Source organism: Erythranthe guttata, chromosome 4, assembly GCF_056151865.1.
Source record: "Erythranthe guttata isolate IM_541 chromosome 4, IM_541, whole genome shotgun sequence".
NCBI classification, from domain to species: Eukaryota; Viridiplantae; Streptophyta; class Magnoliopsida; order Lamiales; family Phrymaceae; genus Erythranthe; species Erythranthe guttata.
The window spans coordinates 3,428,044-3,455,471 of record NC_142536.1 but is presented as its reverse complement, the minus strand read 5'-3'; the positions used below and the strand labels follow the sequence as shown (position 1 = coordinate 3,455,471).

The 27,428-nt window shown below is 38.2% G+C and overlaps 7 protein-coding genes and 1 non-coding gene across 14 annotated transcripts; 5 read left to right on the top strand and 3 right to left on the bottom strand.

Annotated features, from left to right (window-relative positions):
- The first annotated feature begins 492 nt into the window (after positions 1-492).
- Positions 493-2,934, top strand: LOC105970707 (uncharacterized). Of its 4 annotated transcripts, XM_012995627.2 has the most exons (5): positions 876-973; positions 1,145-1,197; positions 1,320-1,649; positions 1,771-2,551; positions 2,647-2,934. In XM_012995627.2, exons 3-5 carry the CDS (start codon positions 1,329-1,331, stop codon positions 2,799-2,801), a joined length of 1,257 nt encoding a protein of 418 aa, XP_012851081.2. In that variant the 5' UTR covers positions 876-973; positions 1,145-1,197; positions 1,320-1,328; the 3' UTR covers positions 2,802-2,934. The 4 variants fall into 4 exon arrangements, with proteins under 4 accessions (XP_088672592.1, XP_012851020.2, XP_012851081.2 ...); XM_088816466.1 differs by lacking the exons at positions 876-973; positions 1,145-1,197 and adding an exon at positions 493-607; XM_012995566.2 differs by lacking the exon at positions 1,145-1,197 and having other exon boundaries at positions 844-973.
- A 100-nt stretch (positions 2,935-3,034) lies between these two features.
- On the bottom strand, positions 3,035-7,164 carry LOC105970874 (BTB/POZ and MATH domain-containing protein 4). Its single transcript, XM_012995728.2, has 4 exons — positions 6,469-7,164; positions 4,468-4,813; positions 4,006-4,282; positions 3,035-3,494 (listed from the first exon to the last, which is right to left on the bottom strand). Exons 1-4 carry the CDS (start codon positions 6,867-6,869, stop codon positions 3,307-3,309), a joined length of 1,212 nt encoding a protein of 403 aa, XP_012851182.1. The 5' UTR covers positions 6,870-7,164; the 3' UTR covers positions 3,035-3,306.
- A 1,685-nt stretch (positions 7,165-8,849) lies between these two features.
- LOC105957434 (Galactose oxidase/kelch repeat superfamily protein) lies at positions 8,850-10,526 on the top strand. The gene has a single exon (XM_088816463.1). The coding sequence runs from the start codon at positions 8,972-8,974 to the stop codon at positions 10,268-10,270; it is 1,299 nt and encodes a 432-aa protein (XP_088672589.1). The 5' UTR covers positions 8,850-8,971; the 3' UTR covers positions 10,271-10,526.
- An 849-nt stretch (positions 10,527-11,375) lies between these two features.
- Positions 11,376-11,448, bottom strand: TRNAA-UGC (transfer RNA alanine (anticodon UGC)). Its single transcript has one exon. It is a non-coding gene; the product is annotated as a tRNA-Ala (tRNA).
- Positions 11,449-11,494: 46 nt separating this feature from the next.
- Positions 11,495-16,832, top strand: LOC105971031 (transferases/nucleotidyltransferase). 2 transcript variants are annotated; one of them, XM_088816461.1, is made up of 13 exons: positions 11,495-11,698; positions 11,830-11,925; positions 12,024-12,101; positions 13,738-13,818; positions 13,895-14,114; positions 14,188-14,246; positions 15,078-15,127; positions 15,216-15,303; positions 15,404-15,664; positions 15,759-15,851; positions 16,008-16,112; positions 16,236-16,352; positions 16,443-16,832. In XM_088816461.1, exons 1-13 carry the CDS (start codon positions 11,633-11,635, stop codon positions 16,515-16,517), a joined length of 1,389 nt encoding a protein of 462 aa, XP_088672587.1. In that variant the 5' UTR covers positions 11,495-11,632; the 3' UTR covers positions 16,518-16,832. The 2 variants fall into 2 exon arrangements, with proteins under 2 accessions (XP_088672587.1, XP_088672588.1); XM_088816462.1 differs by having other exon boundaries at positions 11,548-11,698; positions 15,434-15,664.
- Positions 16,833-17,352: 520 nt separating this feature from the next.
- LOC105971252 (cysteine proteinase inhibitor A) lies at positions 17,353-18,538 on the top strand. The gene is made up of 2 exons (XM_012996128.2): positions 17,353-17,520; positions 18,083-18,538. The coding sequence occupies exons 1-2, from the start codon at positions 17,422-17,424 to the stop codon at positions 18,266-18,268; spliced, it is 285 nt and encodes a 94-aa protein (XP_012851582.1). The 5' UTR covers positions 17,353-17,421; the 3' UTR covers positions 18,269-18,538.
- Positions 18,539-18,912: 374 nt separating this feature from the next.
- On the bottom strand, positions 18,913-21,212 carry LOC105971109 (uncharacterized). 2 transcript variants are annotated; one of them, XM_012995985.2, is made up of 6 exons: positions 20,974-21,212; positions 20,484-20,556; positions 20,270-20,363; positions 20,023-20,139; positions 19,883-19,937; positions 18,913-19,682 (listed from the first exon to the last, which is right to left on the bottom strand). In XM_012995985.2, the coding sequence occupies exons 1-6, from the start codon at positions 21,004-21,006 to the stop codon at positions 19,182-19,184; spliced, it is 873 nt and encodes a 290-aa protein (XP_012851439.1). In that variant the 5' UTR covers positions 21,007-21,212; the 3' UTR covers positions 18,913-19,181. The 2 variants fall into 2 exon arrangements, with proteins under 2 accessions (XP_012851439.1, XP_012851503.1); XM_012996049.2 differs by having other exon boundaries at positions 18,913-19,679; positions 20,974-21,188.
- Positions 21,213-22,938: 1,726 nt separating this feature from the next.
- On the top strand, positions 22,939-27,400 carry LOC105971332 (Ubiquitin-associated/translation elongation factor EF1B protein). 2 transcript variants are annotated; one of them, XM_012996249.2, is made up of 2 exons: positions 22,939-23,161; positions 25,215-27,400. In XM_012996249.2, the coding sequence occupies exon 2, from the start codon at positions 25,238-25,240 to the stop codon at positions 27,224-27,226; it is 1,989 nt and encodes a 662-aa protein (XP_012851703.2). In that variant the 5' UTR covers positions 22,939-23,161; positions 25,215-25,237; the 3' UTR covers positions 27,227-27,400. The 2 variants fall into 2 exon arrangements, with proteins under 2 accessions (XP_012851703.2, XP_012851647.2); XM_012996193.2 differs by having other exon boundaries at positions 22,940-23,161; positions 25,207-27,400.
- The last annotated feature ends 28 nt before the right edge of the window (positions 27,401-27,428 follow it).

The following is a 27,428-nucleotide window of genomic DNA, read 5'->3' as shown; positions in this document are numbered from 1 at the left end:
AACGAAAAAAAATTAAAAATTAAAATTGAAATAACTGCATTAAATCCTAATAATTTTCATTCTAAATACAACTTTAGTGAATCCCTAATTACATCATTAGCTTCGTAATTAATAATCACAACACTCTTTAATGAACAATTTCAGATAATTAAAAAATTCCTAATTTTCCACATGTTACTAAGTCTCAGTTACATTATTATAAATAAATACATTAATTAATATTATTTATAAAAAAAAAAAAAAAAAAAAAAAAAGTTTGTACATAAGCAATATGCAATGACAAGTACAAAATCCTAGGTTAGTACAAGTTAAGAGTTGCTTAGTAAAGCTTCTAATCTTTGTCAACAATAAATTTGGCAAAGTTAGACTTAAATCACTTCCTCTCTCTCTCACACACACAGTTTTGGTCTCCCTGCATTTCACTTCATCTCTCTCTCTCTCTCTCTCTTTCCTTTCTCTCTCACACGCCACACATACTCGCTGTGTGTGAGAGAGACTGAGGTTTTGTCCGATAATTAGGGGAGTTGAATTCTTCTTCTCAGCACACAATCAATAAGAACATGCTGATTGAGTAGCAAGCATTTCTGCAAATGAATCTGAAAGTGAGGTGTTGATCAACCCTTAAATCTCTCTCTCTCTCTCTCTCTCTCTCTCTCTCTCTCTCTCTCTCTCTCTCTCTCTCTCTCTCTCTCTCTCTCTCTCTCTCTCTCTCTCTCTCTCTCTCTCTCTCTCTCTCTCTCTTATCTATATGTACGTATATCTGAATTAGTGGATCTTGGGTTCATCTATTCTGATCACAATAGGGCTTCTGCGATTTCCTGTTTTTTTGCTAAACCATAAAAAAAAAATAATAATAATAATAATAAATAAATAATTTTATTATCTACATGAGGAGAGAGAAATCTGGGATGTTGATACCATCACCACAAGCTGTTGAGGACTGATCATTCTGCTGCAGCATAAGTGCGTTGAGGTAATAAATTATTCTACTGATTTATATATTTATTTTATTTTTAATTAAGATTATTGCTTCTCTTTATTTGAGTTAATGCTTATTGAAGTTACTACTGCTACTGTTAATTTTAGATTTATGTTGTTTGTGTACACTTGTTTGTCAAATCTTGATGTATGCTTGCTGTACTAGGGACCATTTCTCGTAGTATTGATCGTTCGAAATTCGGCATTTGTGATCATATTGTAAGAATCTTCGACGAGTATTTTTTTTTTTCGGCTTCGGATTCCGCAAATTATTCCACTTGACGACTTACGAATTGAATAATAGTTTCTATTATCTATTTACATCTGTTGTAAAAAATCAGGGAACGAATATGACGAGTGAGAGCAACGAGAAGATGACGTCAGCTGCTGACGATGCTAACGACGGAGGGAATAATCCGCTGAAAAAGGGTCCGTGGACTTCCGCTGAGGATGCGATTTTAGTGGAATACGTAAGCAAGTACGGAGAAGGGAATTGGAATGCGGTTCAGAAAAACTCGGGGCTTGCTCGTTGTGGGAAGAGTTGCCGTTTGAGGTGGGCGAATCATCTTAGACCAAATCTTAAAAAAGGCGCTTTTAGTCCAGAAGAGGAGCATCTTATTGTCGAACTTCATTCCAAAATGGGAAACAAGTGGGCTCGAATGGCTGCCGAGGTGAGAAACTACGTTTCATTTCGCCACTTCGTTGTTTGTTTGCGAGTTTTCATCTTTATATGTACACATGTTCGATTATTCTATATTTATGACCATTTTTTTTTACTCCTATTACTTATAGTTGCCCGGCCGAACGGATAATGAGATTAAAAACTATTGGAACACGAGAATCAAGAGAAAACATCGTGCTGGCTTACCGGTCTATCCACCGGATATCTGCACTCTACAATCACCAAACGAGAACAGGAACGAACAAATTAGCGACGAAATGACTATTTTGTCCTCCATCGATTCACATTACCCGAACCTCACACTCCTGAACAACTTCTATAATATTCCGACCGTTGAGTTCAAAAACCCTGAAATGAATCACCACCACCACTTGTATCCACCGCCGCCACTTCTTGATCATAATGTTCCCGCCAAACGCCTTTGTGGGCCCGGATCTTTTTTCCCCGATTATTTAAGTGCTGATATTGGGAGCCATTTTCAAACCGATAATTGTTTGCAGATTGCTCAATCTTTTATACAATCTTGTTCTTCTTGTTCTTCTTCTTCTTCTTCATCGGAGCCTTCTGATTGGCCGATGATGAAGATGGAACTCCCTTCACTCCAAACTCATGTAGGTGGTGCTATGTGGGGCCCACCCCCCTCTCCCACTTTGCCTCCCCTCGAATCTGTTGATACACAAACTCTATTGTGTGATATTTTGCCTGAAAATCGGAACAGTGGCTTATTGGATGCAGTACTTTACGAATCACGAATTATGAAAAACTCGAAGAATCAAGATTTCCACGAGACAGCATATTGTGATTATTCTTCTCCGTCATTGTTCAGTGAGGGCAGTACTCCCACCAGTGGGACTTCGTTCGACGAACCCGAATATTTAGAGAATATAACAGGTTCGTTTATTTTATGTGATTTCGTTTCTTTCCCCTTATTTATTGCTTTATGATAATGTATTAATAATAATAATGCATATGTTGGTTGGTTGAAGGATGTGAAGTTAAAGGGGGGTTTGAGACGACAAAGCAGATGAACTTCAACAGGCCTGATTTTTTGCTCGACTCGGATTATATTGACCCTAGACAAGACTTCATCGAGGATGTTTTGTTGACCGAAGATGCTGTGGGAAATTTTCTTTGGTCATGATTACACTGTTTAATACTTCAATTAATCCCGTTTTTATATCGGTACACGAAACATCGAACTTACATGCATTTGAACACCTTTTCTTTTCCATGGCTGGTACTATGTTGGTATATTTATATTATTTTTTGCATAATTTTGTGTATGTAATGAGAGAAAAGCATGCTTCAATTTTGTAATGTTTGCATTATCTGTCATCATTTTGATTACAGCAAAGATAAAAGCAAATCCCTATCTCAGAGAAAACTGCAGAGGACGAATTCAATATATAATTGGTCGTACAGAGAAATACGGTTTGGTCACAAGACGTACACAACAACGAACCTAACAAGTTAGCATTTTTGTGGTTCAACGCTATAATCAAATGTCATCTGTCGAAGAAAAAAAAAATTAAAATTATCAAACACACATCCCTTACAACAAATTCCCTGGGTGTACTGAATTACATGATTGTGGTGGTTGCACGGAAGAGAACAACAAGCATATACCGTAGCCTACATATCCAATATCAAGTCCGTTGCCTTACCCTCCTGCCGGTGGTGTCACCACCGTCCGAGAGCTGGGCCCACACGCTCCGTGACTTGCCGCCACCACTGCTGCAATCCTCCTCGCAGCCAGCTACAGTCTTCAAAAGCTCGGATTGTAGAGCTGGGCAATTTTCTTTCAGATATTCGAAGCCATCGGAGCGCATAACAGCTGTAAACGAATTCCCAACACAAAGATGTCACATAAGATTTATATAGAACAAGCATGTTTTGAACCATCTCAGGAAAAGGGAAAAAAAAACTAGATAGAGAAAGCAACATAAATAAGCTGCAATGTCATAGCTAAACAAAGCAAGCAATTTGTACAAGTTTTTTCATATCACAGAATAAAGCTAAGTAAACCGTATCATCTACATTGGCGAATAACTTAATTACATGCTCAATTTATGATTTGAGAAACGAAACACGTGAAATAATAATCTTATCGTATGCATTACAAATATTCATTTTTCAAATGTCAATACCAAGCCTTCTCTCAATTTTCACGGATCTCCGAAAAATCTTATTCTCCTACACAAACACGCTGACATATTATGAGCAGGAGAAACAAAATGCATCTACAAGAACATCAGCTCTGACAAAATAGTGGTCAGTCCCTTATCTTCGATGGTCCGAAAGATGCAAAAAACAGAAAGGACTCAAGAAGGAAAGAAGTCATGTACCTGCCAAGTTTTCAGCAGCAAATCTAAGGCAGATAGCTTTCAATTCTGCTGCATGAAAACGATCTGCCAAAGCAAGTGTATGTGCAACAGAATTTACAGATATGTCCTTGCAGAGATGAGATTCACACATCCGTCTTAGTCTTCCTAAATCATATCGATCAGCTGCTGCCAACAATTTTGCAGTTAATGTGTCGGTTATCAAAGGAGATGAACAAGAGCTGGATGCTATAAGCTCATCTTCAACTAAGGCGTCTCTGTAAATGAAGTGCAGCATTGCCTGTCACACAAAAAAAAGTAACTTCAATATGCTGCTCCAATCAGAGAAAAGAGAAAATTATTCATTTTTTTCAATCTATAAGGGTGATTTTGCATACTTCGAAATTAACCAAGAATAATGCAATTTAAAGAGGCATCGATTTCTCAGAAAACTAAAAGCCAATCATAACCATGAAGCCTACCAACCTTAAAAACTTTAGGTTCCATGTCCGATACCACAATCTCCTGCTCATCACTATCCATTACATCAAAAAATTCTGACCGAAATATGGGCGAACGGGCAGCCAATACCAACTTGTGGGCTTGGAATTTCTCTCCAGCGACATCAAAACTAATATCAGCACCATCCATATTTTCCAGCAGCGTACCAAAATCTGCCCCAATATCAGAATCTGGAACCTGAATTGAATGCAACCTTGAGCAATCAATTGCAGAAACCACAACTCCAACAGTACAGTTGATCTTCAAACAATCATCTTTAAGATAATCTGAAGTTTCAAGCATGGCTCTCCTGAAAAAACGCTTGTATCCCCTGTAGGTTTATAAGAAAAGGCATAAAATAAAATTTAGGTTTTGTCAGAACAACCGAAGTAGACTTTTCTTAAACTTTTAACGGTATTTGACAGAGTTGTAGATAAGCAAATACATGTAAACAAATCATTTTACTTTCATGCGCTATAAAATCAGAACTCCACCAAAAGTTGGTTTAAGCGTATACTCAGAATCCCTGGAGTTTTCATCCAAGTCAGTCATCCTATAAACATTTTACGCAACTTTCCTATCAGAAGTAACTACACTGGTTTTTCAGCTTTTCTTGCAGCATATAATAGAAGCTTCATGAAATTAAAACCCTAATTCTCCCAAATCCTTAGTAAGCAGATAATATCCACCATTATAACTGTATGCTCCCAGATCTCTCCAATCCTCCATAAGTGGAAGAAATAACAGATGTATCATGTATATGCAACATAAATATGTGAAAATAATCAGCAAAAATTGGGAAGATAATATTAAAAATGCTAGGCTAAAATTCACAGACATATCAATATTATCAAAACCATACATGTTATGCTGGGATTTTTTCATACAACTTGAACTGATAGTGGACTATCCTAGATAACAATATTGATAGCAGATGTATAATAATAAGCAACTTACAAAACCAACACAAAAAGGGGTAAACGAAAACATAATTAGACTTATTTTCTAGGCTGGAAGTATAAAATTTCATGTTTGACCAGTGTAACAATGAAGCATCAAACAGGATCGACCAGCGCCTGGCCCACTAAAATGTTTACATTGAGTAAGTTGGTTGTGAAAAGACATGATATTGATAGCATTGCCCCATGTTGCTGCACATAACTCAACAATGTCGAGAAAATATGTAGTTGGTCTGGTCATTGTTAATGGGGCTAGTACTGTTTCTATTCCTACTTCTTTTATAACAAGATTTAGAAACTCGATCTCAATATTAATATATTATATGCACAATGACTAAAATACAGCAACTTACACAAACATCAGCCTAATTGCCAAACTCATGAACCTATTTTCGCTAAGTTACTAAATTCGCATGTGACTCAATATTTAATCCATATTAATATAACGACAGTCAAAGGGAAGGTATGTCAGTCGATCTTCATTTAAAAGTACAATAACGACAGTCATTTTACAAAGTCGTGACAGATCCTTGAACTTAATTCATCTAGAACTACACCTGCCGTCTCAATTCAGCATAAAACATACCCTTAAGTACTGGAAAACAACATACTTAAAATTCAATAAAAGGGTAATTTCTAACCAAAACTCATCACACGATATTCATAAATGCCAAATAAAAATGTCACTGTCACGGAGGACAGCACGAAGCTTATCTCTTATATGCACTAAAGAACAGAGCAAAGATAACCCTAATTCTCTTCTAATTTTGAATGTAAGCACAATAAAATATTTCCCAAGCTGAATCAACTAAAGAAATTGTCGTTCGCAAGGTGGAATGCATTGGCCCTAGAGCTGTAGAAGCCCAGTACTCCTTAATCCCAAATCACATATATCAATATTCAGCATACATAAACATCAAACATCCAATTATAGCCAATAAGCATGGTAAAAAAATGCACACAAAGCCCTCTGCAATCCAATAAACGATACATTTACACGAATATAACAAGATACAGAAGCATTTACCACATACTGCCACGGTATTTAAGCGTGTACGGCCCACTCTCAAGCGACCTATCGAAATGGCTATGCACTTTATGCTTCCCTTTCCCGCTCTGGTCAACAAGAGTCAACTCGAACAATGCCCGAACATCCGTACCCTCGCTCGCCAACGCGATGAAAACCGAAACGTAAGTCGAATTATCCTCCGGATTTTTGCCATCTGGATAAAAGTATATCGCCCATTTATACCCTCCGACGGTGAAATCGTCGCTGGCTATGTGCTTGCCGATGCCCATGCCTTTAGCCAGCGAGTACCCCTGGATCACGAAACGGTGCGACCCGTTCACGGTCTCGGTTACGGAGCGTGAGCTCGTCGGAGAGATTAGCGGGTTCGGGTTCGGGGTTTTTTCCGGCGTTTCTGACATTCTGATTGGCGCCGACGCGTCGGGATCGGAGATACAACGGGCGGAATTGGGCGAGCCGGATTTTCGAGAGAGGGAAGGAGAGGAGGAGGAGGAGGGAAAGTTCGTTAGGGTTTTTTTTTAGGTTCAATTTGAGGGGAAAATTTTCTGAAATTATATGGTGGTCGGAATTATTGGTGGGGAAGAAGAGAGGCTCGTAATCAGATTTGGGGATAGCCGGTTTGAGGGTGTTTTGGGGATTTTGTAAATAGTCTCGTCGATTTAGATTTATTAGAATTTCACGATTACGGTTCTGCCCTTGCTCATTTCATTTAAATTATTTGTCTCTTTTCTTTTATTTACTCCTTTCCACAAATTATTTGTCTTTTTTCTCAATTTTACCATTATAAGTCTTTGTTTGTAAATAGAAATTGGATGGTAAGGGGGCATGACCCCGCTTGACCTATGTTGGCTCTGCCAGTGCAATCATTTATAGTTGAACAATCTTAATAAACTTGTGCCGATTCCATGTATCAACATACCGATAATACTCAATCGAGACATGACTGATCACGGCGCTAGTCCAATGATCATGGCAAACAATAGTATTAGCATTGCCAAATTTATAGGAAATCTGAAATCGAACATCTCAAACTCTGCAAATCCACTTCTATAGTGAGCTAACACGTGAAGAAGGCGCTGGAAGTTTGCTAGGGAACATGCCTATGCAATACTTACGACAAATAAACCGAGCCCACAATAAATCTTGCTCATATAATCGAAACCAAAACTTATAAGTGAAAGCATCAAAACATACAAAAATAGTTAATATCTTCCATTGCAACTATAATTTACTCGAAACATTATAGATACTGAATATTTATTTATTGAGTAAATTACGGCCACCTCATGAGATAAAGTCAAATTATGAAGAAAAAAAACTTCATCTTTGAGTAATTACACTCACCCCTCTCAACTATGAATTTTGTTACTCATCAATCCTTACGGTTCCAAATTCAACATAATCTTCTAGATTTCGTGGAATGTTCTCTAGTTTGTACTCATTTTGTGCAAAACATGCAGTTTCTGATGCACCACAATCTGTTACGTACTAGCCAATAGACACATCTTATTTCAAAATGGGGTAAAACGAGCACAAACTGAATAATATTCCACATAATCTAGAAGATTCCACTAATTGAAGGGTTTTTTTTCGTAAGTTGACTCTACCTAAAAAAAGGGTAAATTCCACGTTACCCCCTTATACTCTGCCCAAGAACTACTTTACCCCATCGTACTCTTAATTTCGTCGATTTACCCCCTTGCACTTGTACAATTTCCCAATACAACCCTCTTTATCAACTTTTTTCGATTTTGACTCTGACGTCATTTGGTCAAGAGTCAAAATATTGACGTAAATATTGAATTTTTTCGATTTTGACTCTCGAGATTAGAAAAGAGAAAGTTTCACACATTCATATATTTTTTTCTTTGCACTGGGTGGAATCGATCAATTTTTGGGTCTTTATTTTTACTAAGTTAGGGGTTCAATTTGGGGATATCTTGGAAGGGGAAGTGGTGGGAGAAGAAGAAATGACAATATTGACGGAGGAGAAACGACGCATTATAGGCAGTGACAATTTTGTAATTTACAGAGTTGACCAAATGGCGTTAGAGTCTAAATTGACAAAAAATGAAGGAAATGGTTGTATTGGGAAATTGTACGAGTACAAGGGGGTAAATCGATAAAATTGAGAGTACGATGGTGTAAAGTGACTCTCAGGCAGAGTACGAGGGGGTAAAGTGGAATTTACCCTAAAAAAAATTGTCATATATTTCTCACCTTATGGGCCGACAACTCATTAAGAATATCTACACCGGCCCAATTTAAAACCCGGCCCAAGTCCAATCCAATTCCTATATTTAATTAATAATTAAAAACAAAAAATAGAAATACAAACCATCAACAATAATACAATTATCATCGTCTAGTGGTCTACTATATTTCATTCAATTCAAATGTTGTATATAATATTTCATTTTGTAGCTTATGATAAATTAATATATGAAAAGTTTATATTTATGAAATAATAATAATTAGATATAGAGTCTACACATTCTCCGACATGTCATCAGCATCACCATCACCGTCGGCATTGGACACTTGCACCTCCCGGCACTTCTCATGGCTGATGAAATCATGTTTCACCAACCCCCAACACCCCCACCTCCCTTCTCCTCTCTCCTCCATCACCGCCGCCGCCGCCGGGACCACCACCACCATGATCTCCTCCCTCCCCGACGACCTCCTTCTCGAGTGCCTCTCCAGAGTGCCGTACTCCACCCTCCCTTCCCTCCCCGCCGTCTGCCGCCGCTGGGCCCACCTCGTCAACTCCCCCTCATTCCAGCTCCTCCGCCTCCGCCACCACAACGTCTTCCACACACTCTTCTGCATTTCCATTTCCAACTCCGCCCTCTTCACCGCCACCCGCCGCTTCGACCGCGGCGGCGACCCCGCCAGCTGGAAGGTTTCATCCTTCGTGCCGTCGGGAGAGGATAACGGTGGTTTGGGGAGTGGGTATGGTTTTTCGTTGATGTCTCACTTCAGGTTGGTCTCCATTGGCCGGAAAATATACATCATCGGCCGGGCGGCGATGATGCGGTGCGACACGTGGACTGGGATCCTCGTGCCCAAGGCCGCAATGAATCTGCCCAGGAAAAAATTCGCCGTCGCGGCTGTGGAGGGGAGAATACTCGTCGCCGGTGGCTATGCCAGATCGTCGGCGGTGGAGGAGTACGATCCCGACGAGAATGCGTGGCGCGTGGTAACCGAGGCGCCCCGGCGGAGGTACGGCTGCATTGGAGCTTCAGCCGATGGGGTGTTTTATGTAATTGGTGGGCTGAAGATTGGAGGAAACCACGGTTCGGGGTGTGCTTCACGCGCCGCCGGTGCGGAGGCAGCCCATGTTTACGCTAGCTCGATGGATTTATACGACGTGGCGGCGCGTGGATGGCTGAGGAGCCGGGCAGTCCCCGGCGGCGGCTGCGTGGTGGCGGCCTGCGCCGCCGGCGGAGACGTGTACGTCCTCTCAAGCCACGCGGTGGAGATATCCTTCTGGAAATTCAACGCGTCGAGGAAGAGCGGTAGCTTCGGAGACTGGAGCAGGATAAAGAGCCCGCCGGTGCCGGCGCAGGTTAGACTGGACAACACGGTGAGGTTCAGCTGCGTCGGGGTGGGGGGTAAGGTGGTGCTGGTTCAGGTGGTGGGCTGCATCGACGATTTGTTGCGGAGGAGCGGGCGGACGGAGAGGGGGGTGAAGGAAGGGCTGGTGCTGGTTTACGATTGCGCCGACGGGGAATGGAGTAGGGCGGCGGATATGCCGGAGGTGATACGACGCGCCGCCTGTGTGAGCGTGGAGTGCTAAAGTGCGCGCAGTAGGCATTCACGAGGGTGTGCTTTGTTTTGTTTTGGCGTGAAAGTGAATCTTTTGACTTTTTCGGAGTCTCGAGACAACGCTCATAATTCCTGCTCTTTATCAATATTATATATTATATTTAATTATTTATATGTAATTTAGTTCCCAAATTTTGATTTTTTTTAATATATTTTTTGAATCCTCTAAAAAAACATCAAATTGAGAAAAATATTATCTCGTTATAACGGAACATTTATAAATTATATGTTGTTATATAATTTTAATCGTAACTAGCATTTTTTCCCCGTATTATTTCAAAAGTGAAAAAAAATAATCAATTTAATAAATAATAAGAAAATATAATATACTAACATAGTAAAATTTAATAATTTAGTATTATTCATATATTATATAACATTAGTTTTTTTTTAAAGTGATATGTTAAGAATTATAATCCAAATATATAGATTAAAATTTAACTAGTCGAATTCCTATCTTTATCTCTTAAGATTTGAGATATATTGATGAAAAACAGGAGATTGATAATTGTTGAAAAATATAGTTACAAAATTAATTGACAAAAAATATTAAAAATAAATAATTGCAAAAGTACCATTAGATAGGATTTTTCAGGATTTAGGTTCAATTTTGATAATTATTAAAAATTATAATTAGAAATTAATAGAGAAAAAAATATTAAAAATATTTAATTACAGAAATACCATTAGGATTTTTTAGGGTTGCCCTCTCTTTCTTTTATATATAAGATATATTCTTTATTATTATTATTTTTCCAATATAACCATTTAATCACTATTTCTTCGTAATAAGATCCACAGAACAAGCATAGTTGCATGATTTCTTTTTAAATTAAAGCTTATGATAAAAAGGAAGTCCATTTTGTTCAATTAAATAATCATTGTTAGTTAGCACTTAGCATTATTATTAAGGGACCTACAAAGGAAGAAAAGATTAATAGATTATTAAAGTGGAAAAGGGTAATATGGGAAATAGAGATGTACATGGACTTGCGATTTAGGGCCCAAAACTTATAATTACAAATGCAGGGCCCCCCATAAGTCAAAGCCCAAATAAAACATAAAACGTTAAATATTGGAGATGCGGGGGATCGAACCCCGTGCCTCTCGCATGCAAAGCGAGCGCTCTACCATTTGAGCTACATCCCCATTTCAACTAAATATATTAATTTTTTATGTAGTATTTCCCAAACCATTTCTAACAGAACAGAATCAAAATTGGGTTTTTGTGAAGAACAAAATCCCACCATCTCTATTGAAGGTTTTAGGTATTCGTTTCTCTGTGAAATCACACACAGACGCACACACACAATCTTCCTGTTTGTGAGAATCGATGGACTTCCAAGTTGTTGTATTAGCAGGCGGGTTTTCCAAAACGCTCGTCCCTCTCGTTTCCAAGGTCTTCGCTCGTTTTCTTTTCGATTTTTCTGGTTCATTCAAAATTATGATTGGGGAGCAAATACTTCCATTTTTTGTTTTTTTTGTTTCATCTATGGAAATTAATTTTTAATGCATATGTTAACAACGCAGGAGGTGCCGAAAGTGCTTCTGCCAGTGGCAAACAGGCCGGTACTTTCTTATGTTTTGGAGCTTCTCGAGCAAAACGACCTCACAAATGCCATTGTCGTGAGTCTCTGTTTCTGTTTAATTGATCGTGTTTTTTTACTATGTTTGAGTAGAGGAAATTGAAATGTTTTTTTTTTCTTCACTGTAAATTGGTAAAGGTTGTTGAAGGGGAATCCGCGGCTCTTTTGATCAGCTCTTGGATTTCGAGCACGTTTGTTGATCGACTGCAAGTTGAGGTACAATTTCGATTGATTGATTGATTTTACATCTGTTACCACGGCTTTTTCCTGTTCGTTATATTGTGAAGGATTGGTATACTTTTGTGGGATTGATTTGTGTATATAGCTTAAGAGGAGGGGGTAGGGTGGGAGTATGCAATCAACCTAAGAAGAAAATTCATTCGATTATCAAAACTAAGTTTTATCTATTGTATCCTGCAAATGCATTAGTGAGTAAATATTTGTCGAGCCAAGTATAGGATGTTGTGTCTATTCTCTTAATAGGATTCTTATAATTATCAACTTGGAGGAGAATGCACGGTACTGTAAGATGTGATGAATTTTGGGGCATAAGCGAATCGTCAACTTGGATGTGCTAGGATATAGGCATTAGACAACACGACTGGTGTACCAATTCTATTTCTAATTTCGAAAAAGAAAATTAAAAGGGAGAAAGATATTGCCATCTGGATTTCTGTGATCGTTTTTTATTTTATCAAAGAGAGAGATCAAGGCACAGTGATTTAGGACCCTGAGCAAGTGTTTCAAGTATAGGAGGTTTCAAATTACTATAGTTAGTGCCCAGATTTTGTATCATTGTATGGTTATCAACGATTAAGCAAGATTTGGAACTACGTGCAGCCTTCAGTATAGGATGGTTTTTCCAGTTGAAAGGAATAGATGGGCAACGTAAGCTAGGATATCGTAATTCATAGAATCAGAAATTATATCAAATTTATAGTGGTTTTTACATAAAATATGATGAAGTTCAGGGAAGGATAAGGCATACCTTGTGGATGTTGTGAAAATATGTCGGTGTTGATTATTATGGTTTGTCGAAAGAATAGGGTTGTGTTGGAAGTATCTTATCATTACACTGACCCATTGTATCATGGGAAATGCTTGTCAGTGTTTTTTAGTTGCTTAGAGAAGTCCATTATGTTTCTATCTGTTAAGTGTAAGGACAACTATTATCACGCTAACTGCCCATTAGGATTTAGGCTGCAATCAGAATGAATACAGAAAGTTGCGTTTCTAGTCATCTCTTGTGAAATTGAACTTCTATAAATTCTGCGATTGTTATGCTTGTTCTCAAGGTAATAAGTAATTATTCCCGGTGTTGATTCTCCTAATAATATGGAGTGGTCAAGATTATGAAATTTGTTGATTTCGAAGAATCTAACCGCTATATTTAAATTTACTTGGTTGATTTTCTATTTAGAAAATGCTAGAATGATTTAAATCTTGTTAAAACATTAAGCACACCTCTATAGTCGGACTTTTATAACCACTTCTCTTGTCAATGACCCTGTTTCTGTCTATGGTACATTAAGGGTTTACACGCTTTATCTTATGATAGACCCCAAATCATTATCTTGAATCCTAAGGCCTCGTTTGGTTGCCAAGATATTATTAAATAATCTAATGAAAACCCAATTGTTTTATTGGACCCCGAAAGGTCCAATATAAGAGCTCCCTAAAAGGCATGATAACATAATATTTCCGGGTCGACCCGAGAAGTTATTGGGTTTACCAAACATCAAACAAGTCCAATTATTTAGTTAATCATGGCTAATCTCCGCAACCAAACAAGGCCTAAGGCTCTCAACTTCTCCTTTAGCTTCAATAAATTCTTGATATCTTACTGCTACAGGTAACTGCAGTTCCTGAGGATGTTGGGACCGCTGGTGCTCTTAGAGCTATTGATCACCGGTTGACTGCAAAGGACATTTTGGTTTGAGTTCTTCTTTTTGTGACATTGAATTTCTTACCGATGTGCTGTAGCAGATGTAACTTGTGTCATTATGCAGGTTCTGAGTGGTGATCTGGTTAGTGAAATTCCACCAGGGGCAGTGGCAGCTGCCCATAGACGACATGATGCTGCAGTTACTGCAATGCTTTGCTCTGTTCCTGTCAGTGGGCCATCAGAATCAGGCTCATCTGGTGCTAAGGACAAAACCAAGAAAGCAGGACGCTATAATATTGTAGGCCTGGATCCAACTAAGCAATTTTTACTGCATATAGCAGCTGGTAAGATGTTCGTATGTAAGTTTTTTATTTTATGTGGAATTTCAATTTTGGAAATCTCTGAAACTTGTGATAGGAGCTGAGATGGACAAAGATATTCGTGTTCAGAAGAGCATTCTTCGAGCTGCTGGCCAGGTAATTATTTCACATGTTGTTGTTCCAATTGGATCGAGCTCTAAGAATCCTTTGAATCTTACTTTGCCATCAATTTGAACTTGCATGAACGAGGGTAGGGCTTGACAAAGTGTTTATATAAGTTTACTCTTTATATCCTGAGGAGGGGGGGTAAGAATATTAGGACATTGTACACCAGTTTCTTTGTTTGACATGGAAATTCAGTTTGTTGTGATGCAGAATGTTCAGATTTAGCTAGATCTGAAAACAAACCAAAATAATCAATAATAAATTAATATAATAATTATATGAATTTACGAAACAGTCATCTTACGATTGGCATTTTTGGATTTGTTAAATTGTATTATAGGTAATATCAATTATATTAAAATTTAACTAAAAAAAAAAAGATTGTATTCATACGATTTGTCTAATCTTCTACGATTGTAGACAAATTTAAAATTTCAAAATTAAAGTTAATAACATTAAATATTTAATTTGAAATACTATGCTTATAAATCATATGCAAAATTTAAAACAAAAATTTTCATTTGGAGTTATTTTTTTAAAACAATTTTACACATTAGAACCCCAGGACTGGGGGAATTCCCCCCCCCCCCCCCCCCCCCCCCCCCCCACTCCACCCTGGTCATTTGGAGATGGCCTTAGCTTTTGAATTTCGGTATCAGATCCGAGTGGCAAGGTCCACTGCACATATTTTATTCATAGAGATCATTGCATAGAATAATTAGCAACAAAGAATTGTTACAAAGGATTTGTTATGGTTCTAGTTTGCTCGTACTAAAACTTGTTTTTGTTCGTGCTCTCTTCCTCTCCTCTTTGCTTATGCAGATGGAAATCCGTGCTGATCTAATGGATGCTCATATGTATGCATTCAAGAGGTTCGAGGTTTTGCTCTATGGTCCAAGGAAATTATTGCTTTTTTTCATTGCAAATCAATCTGCTTTAAACATTCAATCGATATTACAGGTCTGTTTTGCAAGAGGTCCTGAACCAGAAAGAAAATTTTCAAAGTTTGAGGCGTGATGTATTGCCTTATCTTGTCAGGACACAGTTGGTCAGTTCCCGTACCGTCATTATTTTTATTTTTCTATTGGTGTCAGTAAATCTGAAATATATTTCAAATTCTTAACTGTATTTTCATGACAACATATCAGAGATCTGAATTATTTCTAAATGGAGCGCAGCCAGATGAAAATGGCACTGGTATGGACGCTGTTCAGAACAGTAAAGTTTTGCTATCTCAACTTCTTGCTAATGCATCCACACCAAGTTTTCATGAAATGTACGCACTGGATTCGGCTGAGTCTGCCCCTATTTCAAGGAAAACTCATAAATGTTGTGTTTATATTGCTAATAAGAGCAAGTATTGTGCGCGATTAAATTCCATCCAAGCATTCAGTGACATAAATCGAGATGTAAGTTCTCATAGTACTCGACAATTCGCTACTTTTACCCTTGAAATAATTATTATTTTTATTTATAATCGTAATACGTGATATATTGGCACAGATAGTAGGAGATGCAAGTCACATTTCAGGCTATAATTTCTCGAACCATAACAACATAATTCATCCATCAGCTGTACTTGGATCTAAGACAACTGTGAGTTACATAACTCATGCACTTGATCTTGCTTTACAAATTTCATTTACACTGCATGATATGACTTTGCTTATGTGGACATTGACCCATGATCTCAGATGAATGTTGGAAAAATATTTTATGTTATAATCTAATATGTAAAGAATTACGATTTAGGTGGGGCCACACTGCATGGTTGGAGAAGGTTCGCAAATGGGCGACAAATGCAGCGTGAAGAAGTCTGTCATTGGCCGTCATTGTCGAATAGGTTCAAATGTTAAGGTAAGTAGAAACAAACAACAGATTCATGCTGGAAAATTTTCACAAACTTGTAATAAATCGTGAAATTAATTTCGGTTACCTCAAACGTTTACCCTACGTGTGCGCGTGCGTGTTGTGGTGCAGATTGTGAATTCAGTTGTAATGAACCATGCGAGTATTGGGGATGGTTGTTCGATCCAAGGTTCCATTATCTGCAGTAATGTACAGCTCCAAGAGCGTGCCGTATTGAAGGACTGCCAGGTACTCTCTTCGTGTGGGCCCCACATCTCTTATTTTATTGTTTAAACAAAATCAAAACTTAGATGTGCGTTTGTTCCCCTTTGATTCAAGGTTGGAGCAAGTTTTGTGGTGACTGCTGGCAGCGAGTACAAGGGCGAATCCTTGGCGAAGAAAGAAAAGCAATAATAATAATAATAATTAATTTTCTTGCAATACTCATCTTAAAAGTTGTTGGGAGCTTCGATCTCGGAGGGTAAAAGTCGACAGCAACAATTTTGTTTGCCATTCTGCTTAGAGATATGTTTGTTTGTGCCCTTTTCTGCTAATTCTCAACTCTACTATGTGCACATAGGTCTCAGAATTGAACTGTGTATTCTACTTGAAGCTTTGGAATTTTGAAGTAATTCTTGCCATTTCCGAATTACAAACGGAAGCAATGTTGCTAAACTTCTAGAGTGATGGAGCTTCAACCAAGTAAAATATGAGGGTAGTTTCGTCAAAGCGACATGGTAGAGATTTTAATCGAAATCTTTATAAAGACGGCCTTATTTTCTCATAAAATAAATTACGGTCCGCGAAGTCTTAGGCTATATTTGTACGTATTGTTTAAGTATTAGAAACGAATGAATTTGAAATGAATCCAATTGCAAAAGAATTTGGAATACACCAAAATCCCTCGAAAAACAACTGTCAGAAAACTCTACACAAACAACCTTGATCGATTTGTTATTATAGATTTGAAATCATTTCCCACAAATATCCACCCTTAGTTAATTGATTTTTTAATTTTATTATTATTTTATTTGAAAAAAAAAAGAAGTCGGTACAAACTTTGACGCTTCTTAGCTAAGTTAATAAAAGAACAAAAGGGTACCCATCACTCGTCAATTTTCCTTGTCCGCGTTTTGGATAACTTTTTTGGATGCGGATTTGCGATTCTTCCATTTTTACCCCTACCCAGCCCCCCACCACTCACCCGTCACCACCACCACCACTTCCGCGCCTATAAATACTAGTCCCCATACCACCCTGCTACTATTATTCATTACACAGTCACATTTTTATTTGCATAATAATTCTATTTACGAAAATGGCAACCGGAGCTATTCGCCAGACCGAAGGATCTCAGAACTCTCTCGAAATTCACGATCTCGCTAAATTTGCCGTCGATGATCACAACACGAAACAGGTATATATATATTTTTTCATTATTTTGACGATCGTCGCAGTAATTATCCATTTTTTTTTCTTCTTTCTGTTACGTATTGAATTACTAATCAATGTCTTGCTTTTCTGGATCCGAAACTTTGGATTTCGTTTAGTTTTATGGATTTATAAATAATTAGAAAGGAGTGAATAGAAATTTGATCGTCCATAGTTTAGGTATTTACTACTTGGATCTGAAATTTGCCTAAAATTTTTAATTAGCTTATCGTTGATTTTTCAATGCGATGTACAGCAAATAAAAACGCTGCTTGTTGCCATTATTACAGAATTTGGAATTTTCTTTGAAGTTTTATGCATCTTTTGTTGTATGAATCAGCAAAAAAGTGAATTTGACTACACGTAATTTACGTTCTTACTTCGACATTGTTGCTTATTGTTCCAGAATAGTGAAACTTCTCTGCAAAATCTGTGCATTCGTTGTGTTTTAAATAAGCGAAAAATTGAATTTCATTGTGCATAATTTGGGGGGTTTACTTGGATATGCAAATTTGGCTAATAGTATTGGGATGTTGATGGTTTATCAGAATGCGCTCTTGCAATTCAAGAAGGTAACCAACGTGAAGGAGCAAGTAGTGGCCGGTACCATGTACCACATAACGCTTGAGGCAGCCGACGGGGAGCACCACAAAGTGTACGAGGCCAAGGTTTGGGTGAAGCCATGGATGAACTTCAAGGAAGTGCAGGAGTTCAAGCACGTTGGCGATGCTTGAATTTGGCTTATTTCCGATCAGATTATGGCGGTATTTAAATAAATAACTTGGAACTTTTGAGGCACGTTGATCGTAGTTGAGGGGGATACCTACCTCTTCCTCGATTATGATTCTTGCTCCCTCTCGAGTTCAATAATGTTAGCTTATCTGATTTCGGCAATTAAGGTTATATTTCTCTAACTTGATATAGTGTGGTGTAGTATCAAGGGTAGTAACTGTAATATGTACTGCTTACTGATGGGAATGGTGTTTGATGTTATATATATGTATGGTGGTTGCTTCATCTTTGCTAGTTATTGCCTTTTTACGCAGATGATCTTGTGTTTTATGAATTGTGAAGATAGCACTCTGTTTGCACGATATTTCTTGCACGAGTTTTTTATTTCAACTATGAAATACGCACGATTTCACCTATATCTTGAGCCAAGAATCGCGCGCACGCACACAAAGATTCATAATCTAGCCTTGATCATTATTGCTATACCCTGGTTCTAACACTATATTACATTAAAGGGTGCTCGCGTTCACACACGCATGTGTAATACGTGTGTAAGTCAAAGATGGAAAACTTCCCGAATTCTTCATTAGGTGTAACATATAGGAGATACAACGGTAAAATCCTAGCTAAAAACAGATGCACGATATGCAAAAACTCGACTCCATTCCTTGTAAACTAGATTCCAAAAGTTGCTGTTTTTAGTCGGCTATACAAATTTGTACATCAACCGAAATCCTACATGTTTGGACACGGAGACTTTCAAATTCAGCTCCAGCTACGTTGTTTCTATCCTAATTTGTCATCCCTACAGTCCCTAATCACCTGCCGTCTAATCTAAGATAACCGTACGAGTTAACTACCTACACAGTGTTAATATAAATTGATAAAGCAAAGAGCAAGATTGCACTGTACATACTATTCTTCTTCTTCGTCATAATCTTCGTCTTCCTCATCCATCCATCCATTTGAATTAGCAAATTGAACGGGATCAATACCCATCCTTTTCATGTCATCCATGGACCAACCAGGAATATCTTCATGCTTCACTTCTGTAGCTACTGGCTTCTTCTTCTTCTTCGGAAGTTCGGAACGAGCATCTGCTAATGTCAATGTGGGACACCCGTTCTCGTTCAGGTCAACATTGAGGTCAAAATCTCGAACCGGTTTATCTTCCTCGCTTCCACTTACGGTTCTTGAATCTGCATCACCCGCAGCAACAGCTTCTTTCTGATTCTCGTCGTTCCGGTGTGGGCTGTCGACATCTTCTTCGTATTTCTCGTGATGAATGACCGATTCGCCCTCCGGTGTTCTACTGCCTCTACCACGACCACGACCGCGGCCCCTTCCTACTCCCCTGCCTCTACCCGTTCGTCCACCCCTGCCCCTCCTATTAGTGGTGGTGCTGTGTGTCTCCTGCTGCAGTGAAGAAAACATCCGTGAGTAGTTTTAAATTGTAACTGAAAGACGACGACCAAGTGCTAATAAATATGTTCACAATAAGACGCGTCCTAGTTAAAAGCTCTCTGAACTACTATTTTTTGCTTCAAAAGGTATTCATGCTCATAAAAACGGGGAAAAAATACATGGTCCAGTTAAGAAGTTGTAGATTATCTTACGATGCGAATTCTTTTAGACTCGTCGCAGTTGCCATCTTCATCTTCTGAGATCTTCCTGCATTCAACAGATCATTTACAGTTAACTTGCTGTTTTCAATTTATTTCGTTTAAGAATACAACTTCATTATATCTTGCCAAACCTTCTTTTGGTAGCGGATTTATCCTCTGTAGCAGCATCCGAACCACCCAAATCAGGAACCTTACTAACGACATGCTTCAAGAAATCGAACGCGCCGCACCTCCGTACACATTGCTTCCTGCAAGTGAAGGCGCGGTACACAATGAAACGACAACGGCAAATTCATGCGTAAATATATGAAGAAATAAAAAACAAATCGAACCAAATTAGAAAGGGAAGGGAGAACATGTCCCGGAAGAAAAACGTACAGATGCAAAGAATTTAAAGTTTTCGCTCCCCGTTCAAGGGTAACCTCGTACGTCTGGCCACATAGATCTTGCAGAAATAATTCGAGAGCTTTAGCTGCATATACATATAGATATAATTACACAAAATAAGTGAGAGACGAGTTCCAAACAGTAGAATCTTCAGCATTTTCGAAATACGGAAAAACAAAAGGATAACCACTTGCTAAATACATACACATTAAAAGGGGTACAGCCATAGCAATCTTTCCCACTTCCTCGTCGGCTTGCATAATCCTTTTAATTCGAGCCTACAAAACGTAAAAAAAAATCAATCGTATAACAGAACAAGGATACAATCATTTAAAGTTAACACCGAGTAAAACTCCCGTTTCGTTTGAATTCCGACGGCTAAAATCGTGACCGATAGAAAGTGTCGATTTTCCGGAAAACATTTAAAGCCGGAAATTGATTAGCTTGTTGCAGCAATTAAACACATGGCCATGAGTTTTAAAAGCTTTAACAAATCAAATTTTGTTCTTAAGCAAACACAAAAATCAGCCTTTCGCCCTCAAAACATACTTATTACATAAGGTTTATACAGATAACTGTCTAAAAGTCCTTTCCACAACAATCTAACCTTTAAATAAAACATTTAAAAAAAATCATACTTCAAACACACACACACACACAGAGAGAGAGAGAGAGAGAGAGAGAGGAGTGCTTACGGCTGGAAAGCGAGTGTCGAGCTTCTTTCTCATGGCGCCAACCTTGCAGAGAGACTTCAAATCTCAAACCCTAGCCTATACATACAAATATACACACACAAATACACACACCTATAAATAAATAAAAAATATATAATATATATGTATAGGTTTGAAGAAGGTAACCCAGCCAGAAACGCCACCAGTTGCCCGCAAAAAAATTCGAAATTGTTTACGCCTTCCCACAATGTTATTTATGTAAATAAAAATAATAGTATTTAATATTTTAATTAAAACTAAAAAATATATAAAATAATAAAATATTAAAAAGAAAGAAATAAAAATATTTGTCGGATTCTGACTTTCTCGGACCCTCCACTCCCTTCATACCAGCCTTTTACTTTTCTACACTCCCGTTTTGTATTTTTAGGGTTTTTTGATTTGTTCGATGCTACACCCGGTGAAAAACACCGGGTGGGTCTTCTGCTGCCACGTGTCTCTTTTTTGTATTTTATAATAGATTCCCCGCTAGGGTTTACCTTTAGGGGTTTTAGAAAAATAAAAAAAAGAACACGTGGCAGCAGAAGACCCACCCGGTGTTTTTCACCGGGTGTAGCATCGAAGGAACCGGGTTTTTTTGTAATTTTTTTATTTTTAACTTTTACCCATTACACACCTGCCACGTGGTGATAAAGTGATGGTGCTTTGAATTACCCAATGGTAGTTTGCCACGTAAGGGAAACACGAGAAAGGTCATGCTGGGGAACACGCTGGAAGATTCTTATCCTAATTGGCCAGTATAAATCCACGACTTGGTCAACGGTCAAACCTAGCGGTGAAACTCACAAAAGATATATCATGGTTAAAATTGGAACTGGATTTTCAATTTCCGGTGATTCTAATTTGAAACTTTTCGATTTTGGAAATTCTTATTTTCATTTATGAAATTTCGGTTTCAGATGTTTTAACGAATATTTTGGATTGAATTTAGACATATATGTGGAATTTTTGAGTTTTCGATTTCTAGTTTGATTTTAATTTTCGTCGATTTTCTAATTTATTTTTCTACTATAACTATATCAAATATGATTATATTCCGTTGTACCCGACTTTCACCTCCAGTTTAACAATAAGTTCTGAAAATGGTGAAAATCTGAACTGAATGGGAATATGAGATCGATGGAAATTAATAACTAATTATGCATTTTTTCTTTTAAGTGGAAAAATAATTTCAACATTTGTGTTAATAAACTTCATTTGAAGCAAAACACACTTAGCAAATGGCTAAGCAATGAGGTAAATCTTCACAAATTGTCGTACAAGTTGTAAGATCGTACAAGACGACAAAAAAATTCGTTTTTGTAAGTTTTCCCTAGTACGAAAAAGGTTTTAAAATGCCCATTAGTCAGTTCCTAAACCGTTGCCTAAAGAGTTGTTCGATGATGTGTTTACATTCATTTCTCGTTGCGATATTCAAAATAGTATATCACATATCGAGAATCCTCCATTTATGTTGTAACGTCAAACTAACATATCGTCATTCCCAGCTCTCTTCTACAAAATGTTTTTTAATTAACGAGATATTCAGTTGATTCTCATCGATAAGAGGTTTTGACATATCGAACATAGTTTACAATAGTAAGTTGTACGAAAATAAACATTGAGTAATGAAAAAACAAATCCTGCAAATCCAATGCATACGTGTCCAGATCTCCATCACTTAATTTAGATAATGATATAAAATGATTAAAATCTACCGCATTTAGAAACTAAATAATTAGGTAAAAAAAATAATATATTTTCTCTATATTATATGTAGATAATATGTGCAATAATACGTAATACGGTAATAGTAAAGTATTATTGTAATGTTACAATAATATTACAAAAATAAAAAAAATACGTTTTATAATAATTAAAAAAATCGAACAGATGAAAAAAAAGGAAAAAAAAAAAGACAAAAAAACCCTAATCTCGGGTCGATTCATTTACATTTTCACTTTTCAGCCCCGCGTTTAGCCATCTCACTCCTCTCTCTCTCTTTATTTATATATGTTTTTGCAACTGTACTTTCTCTCTCTAACATTTTCTCTCTCTCTCTCTCTCTCTCGCGAATTCTCTCTCTAAGCAAAATCCAATCCTCCATCCTTGAACAACAACGAACAAAAATTGACAGCGTCCTCTGTCTCCATCAATCGATCCGTTACAGGTGACGCTCCGCCACGTCTTTTGTATGTGTGTGTATATCTATGTTTTTTTTTGGTGATCGATCGCCGGTGGCTAGGGTTGGGAGTGGCTTGACATTTTTTTATTAATTTTTATTTTTTGAATTTGATTTTTCATTGTTCGTCCTACGAATTCGAGCTCATGGAATTGGGTGGGGGTGTTCAATTTTGTTCATTTGCTTGGGGATTGATCAGCTGGTTAGCTATTCGTCATTAATCGATGCAGCAAGTCTGTTGATTGGCTGATCTGCATGTTGCCTAGGGTTTGTTATTATTTGGATAGGGGTGGGTGGGCGTAGATTTGATGTGTCTCAAATTGTTATTGCATCATTTTATGGTGAACTTTTTACATGCATTTATTTGTTGGTTTGCCGTTGTTTTTGCCTGTGGATGAACTTTCAATTTTCAATCCAAATTTTCTGTTGGCGGAAATATCTTCGAGAACCCTGGATTGAATTAAATATCTAGCATTTCCATGATTCCTTTTATTTTTTGTTTGATACATAGGCATGGAAATGATTTTTTTTTGTGTAAGCACCCTGTATGTTTTTTTATGTTAAATAATTTAACTAAGATGAAGAAGAATGGGTAAATGTGGATGTCGAAGAGAAAGCAGTGCGTGGGCAAAAGCTTTTTAGGTATGTGAATTTTGGCGCGAAGTTGAGTTTCAGCGGTAGTTTTTAAATTATTATGACGTAGTAAGAGTAATTATTAAGATACGGAAATTATAAACATTGGAATTACTATGATACGTGACCATTTAAAAGGAGAATGGACCCAATGCAATTAATTAAATGAGTCTACTAGCTCTGGTTGATATATCTAGTATATATAAAGTCTGAAATGAATATACAGTTGGAAATTTAGAGGACTAGATCTTACATTCGTGTGTTTATTAGTCGAAAGGAATGTATCTTTTGTCCATGGATTTATCACAGAGGATACGAGAAGTTGGAATTGCAGACAATTAGTACACAGAAAGTAAAGAAACTTGCAGGATAAGCTGATAAATAGACAGAGAAATTTGAGCTGTTTTTATCCTGTTTTTCCTTTGGATGGTTGTCTTGGTATTAGTTATTAAGGAAATGCTGTATTTAGTCGCTATCTTTATCTTTGTAGTTATTGAAATATATGCATACTTTTTTTGTGTTCCATCCCACCTTAATTGGCGTTTATGTCGTGTTGTGCGTACGTGTATTTTTCGTTTTGTATACATATATGATAAATGATTTGTAGATTCTTCGACTTTTTGCGTAATCTACATATATAATTAGATGCTGGGACCCTTTACTGCTTTCACCTGAGTGTGATGGCCCACATGATTAGTTGTGTTCTTCTTCTTTCTACGTGTCATCTTTGAATAAAATTGTTAACTAGATTTCACTTTTCCTAGTTTTATGTATTGTCACTACGTAGACGACTTTTTTTACATGCATGATACACTTACAAAACATGTAGGTTTCGTAATAGGAAGACCAGCTGGCATCTAATATATTACATACGTCAAGTTCTTTTATCGAGTTTTTTATTTCCTTTGGTGTCTATTCATGACAAGTTCCTGTTCCATGACAAGTAATTTTGGTTCATTATGAAAACATATCATGAAAGTTTGGTTTCAATGGCACTTCTAGCTTCTGGTTTACCTACAATCTCACTGCTGAAACTTTTCATTTGTAATGACGAAAAATGTAGATTGGTATACTTCTTCTATAACAGAGTATTTGAGGAAAAACTTATTATTCCATATCGGTTTCGTTTTTTTATCATCATACTCCCAGTTTCTCTATAAATTTCCTGGTACTTATTGAGCTTTTGGTCTTTGCTCTTGAGCTTCTTTGATACTTTTCCTGTTTCCTTTGTACCTCATTTGTAGTTTTAAACTTGGTGATTTGTATTGTTTTTTTCTTCTCTCTAACTGTAGTGCAGAACCATGTCATTAGTGGGAACACAAGACAAATACCCTCAGTACATCTACACTTATTCGGTTGAGTTAGTTGTCTTGATTGCTAATGGAGTTTTTTTCCTTCAGTGTTACAGAAATCAGACTTGAACTTGAGGCCATGTCTTTTTCCAGATCGAAATCGAAAGACAAAAAGGCTGGGAAGGAACCGCAGAAGGGTTCTTCAAAGCCTTCAGGTCATACTAATACCAGCGGAGGGATCCCTGCAAGTGGATATAATCCTTTTCTAGGAACATTCCATACATTAGAGCCGGCACCAGTTCCTTCCGCTAGTCCGCTTCTCGCGAATGGTCGTTTCGGTAAAATAGATGATGCAGATGATCATAACGGAATCGAGTGTGATTCTGTTTCCAATAATGGCAGCTGGTCTGGCGAGTCGGAAGACCTCAAAGAAAAAACATCTCAACCCCCATCTCGCCAGGAATCCGTGCCAGGAGCTGACAATGACAAGAGAGAAAAAGTACGCCAGAAGAATGAGAGAAAACACCAGCGGCAAAAGGAGAGGCGAGCTCAAGAACTTCATGAGCGATGCAGAGGCTACCTCATGTCGAGAAAGCTAGAAGCACTTTCTCAACAACTAGTGGCCATGGGTTTCACCCAAGAACGGGCGACAATGGCACTTATGCTGAACGAAGGCCGAGTAGAACAATCAGTAGCCTGGCTTTTTGAAGGAAATGAAGAAGACAAGCGCATCGAACGTAATCTTGAAGGTGGTGGAAATCTAAAAATCGACATATCAGAAGAGCTTTTGCGGATTACAGACATGGAAATACGGTACAAGGCCTCCAAGCAGGAGGTTGAAAGAGCTATAGTTTCCTGTGAGGGCGACCTCGAGCAGGCTGAAGAAACGTTGAAGTCGCAGAAGCAAGAGCCTCCCAAGCTGGAAGAAACTGGCGATCCTCCGAATGCAGCCAATGGAAAGCAACCAATGGCCATAATTCAGAATGCAACGAGGGTACAAACAAAAGCCACTCCATCTGCTATTATACAACAGAAAAGGGATGAAAGGGATTTCAATTATACCAAAGTTCCAATAACAGTAGGGCCTTCTGTGGATCTTGGGACAAAAAATATTCAGCCATTGAAGAAAGTACCGTCCAAAACGCAGCAGAGCACTGTGCCTGCAGATAAAAGGGGGCCAAGTTCAGCATCTTACCCGCCCGTTTCTTCTTCATTAGCACCACCTGTGCAAGTTTCTTCGTCGCATCCCCCAGCCACTCGTTTTCTGTCTGTTGGAAATGAATTGAAGAACTTGCAGCTCGGATCAGTGAGAGAACCAGTCACTGTTATGCAGCGGCCTCAATCCATTAACGCGAAGCAGGTGGCTAATCCTAGCTCAAGTGTTAGCCCATCTCCGCCTCCACCTCCCCCTCCTCAGGCGGCAATGGGCTGGTACCCCAGTAGTGTGGATTCAATGAAGTCCAGTGTGTTGGTGCCACCTGTCACCGCCTCTACAGGCCTTAGCCCCATCAACATCAATCCAAATCCAAATCCAAATCCAAATCCAAATCCAAATCCAAATGCAAATCCAAATCTAATGTACAGCCCATTCCATTACCAACCACAGCAGCAGTTTGTGCCCAATAGTAGTAGCAGCTCGGTGGTGGATTCTCAGGGAACCACCATAAGGGGGAGCGGTTTGTGGAGCAGAGGTGGTGCATCGCCGCCACTTTGTGTGGCTTCTTCACTTGGGCTTTTCTCCGGACTGGGTTCGTCTGGTTCTTCATCTCCGGTGGACTGGAACACAGGCAGCTCGATGCTGGAGTTCGATTACACCAACATAGACTGGAGCTTGGACGCTGGCGGTTCGACGTTAAGGTCCAGTGGCTTGTGGGGTGGTGGTGGTTCGAGCTACTCTTTGCAGAGCAACGCCCGTTCGTATGATTCGTTTGGTTATGGTTCGATGGGTGTGATGTCAGGAATGAGACCGGTTCTGTCCAGTGGGGGTGGTGTTTCGATTCCAGGGTTGCAGGAGGGAGGAGTGGGTGTGGAACCGACTGGCGGTGGTTCGAGGGAATGGACTTCTGCTTTTGAAGAGAGGGATCTTTTCAGTTTACCCAGACAGTTTGTTTCCTCCCCTTCTCTCTGAGACGGGGAGGCGATTTTTTTTTTTAGAATAAAGAAAGAAAGAAATGAAAAAAAAAAAGACCAGATATATGATTTGGATATGGTTTCCCTTATTATGATGCTTTCTTCCCCATGTTGATGTTGTGAATTGCCAAATCTTAGTGGAAAAAAGCATTGGAATTGCTGACGTTTATAATGCTCGTTTTTTATCTTAAAATTTGGTT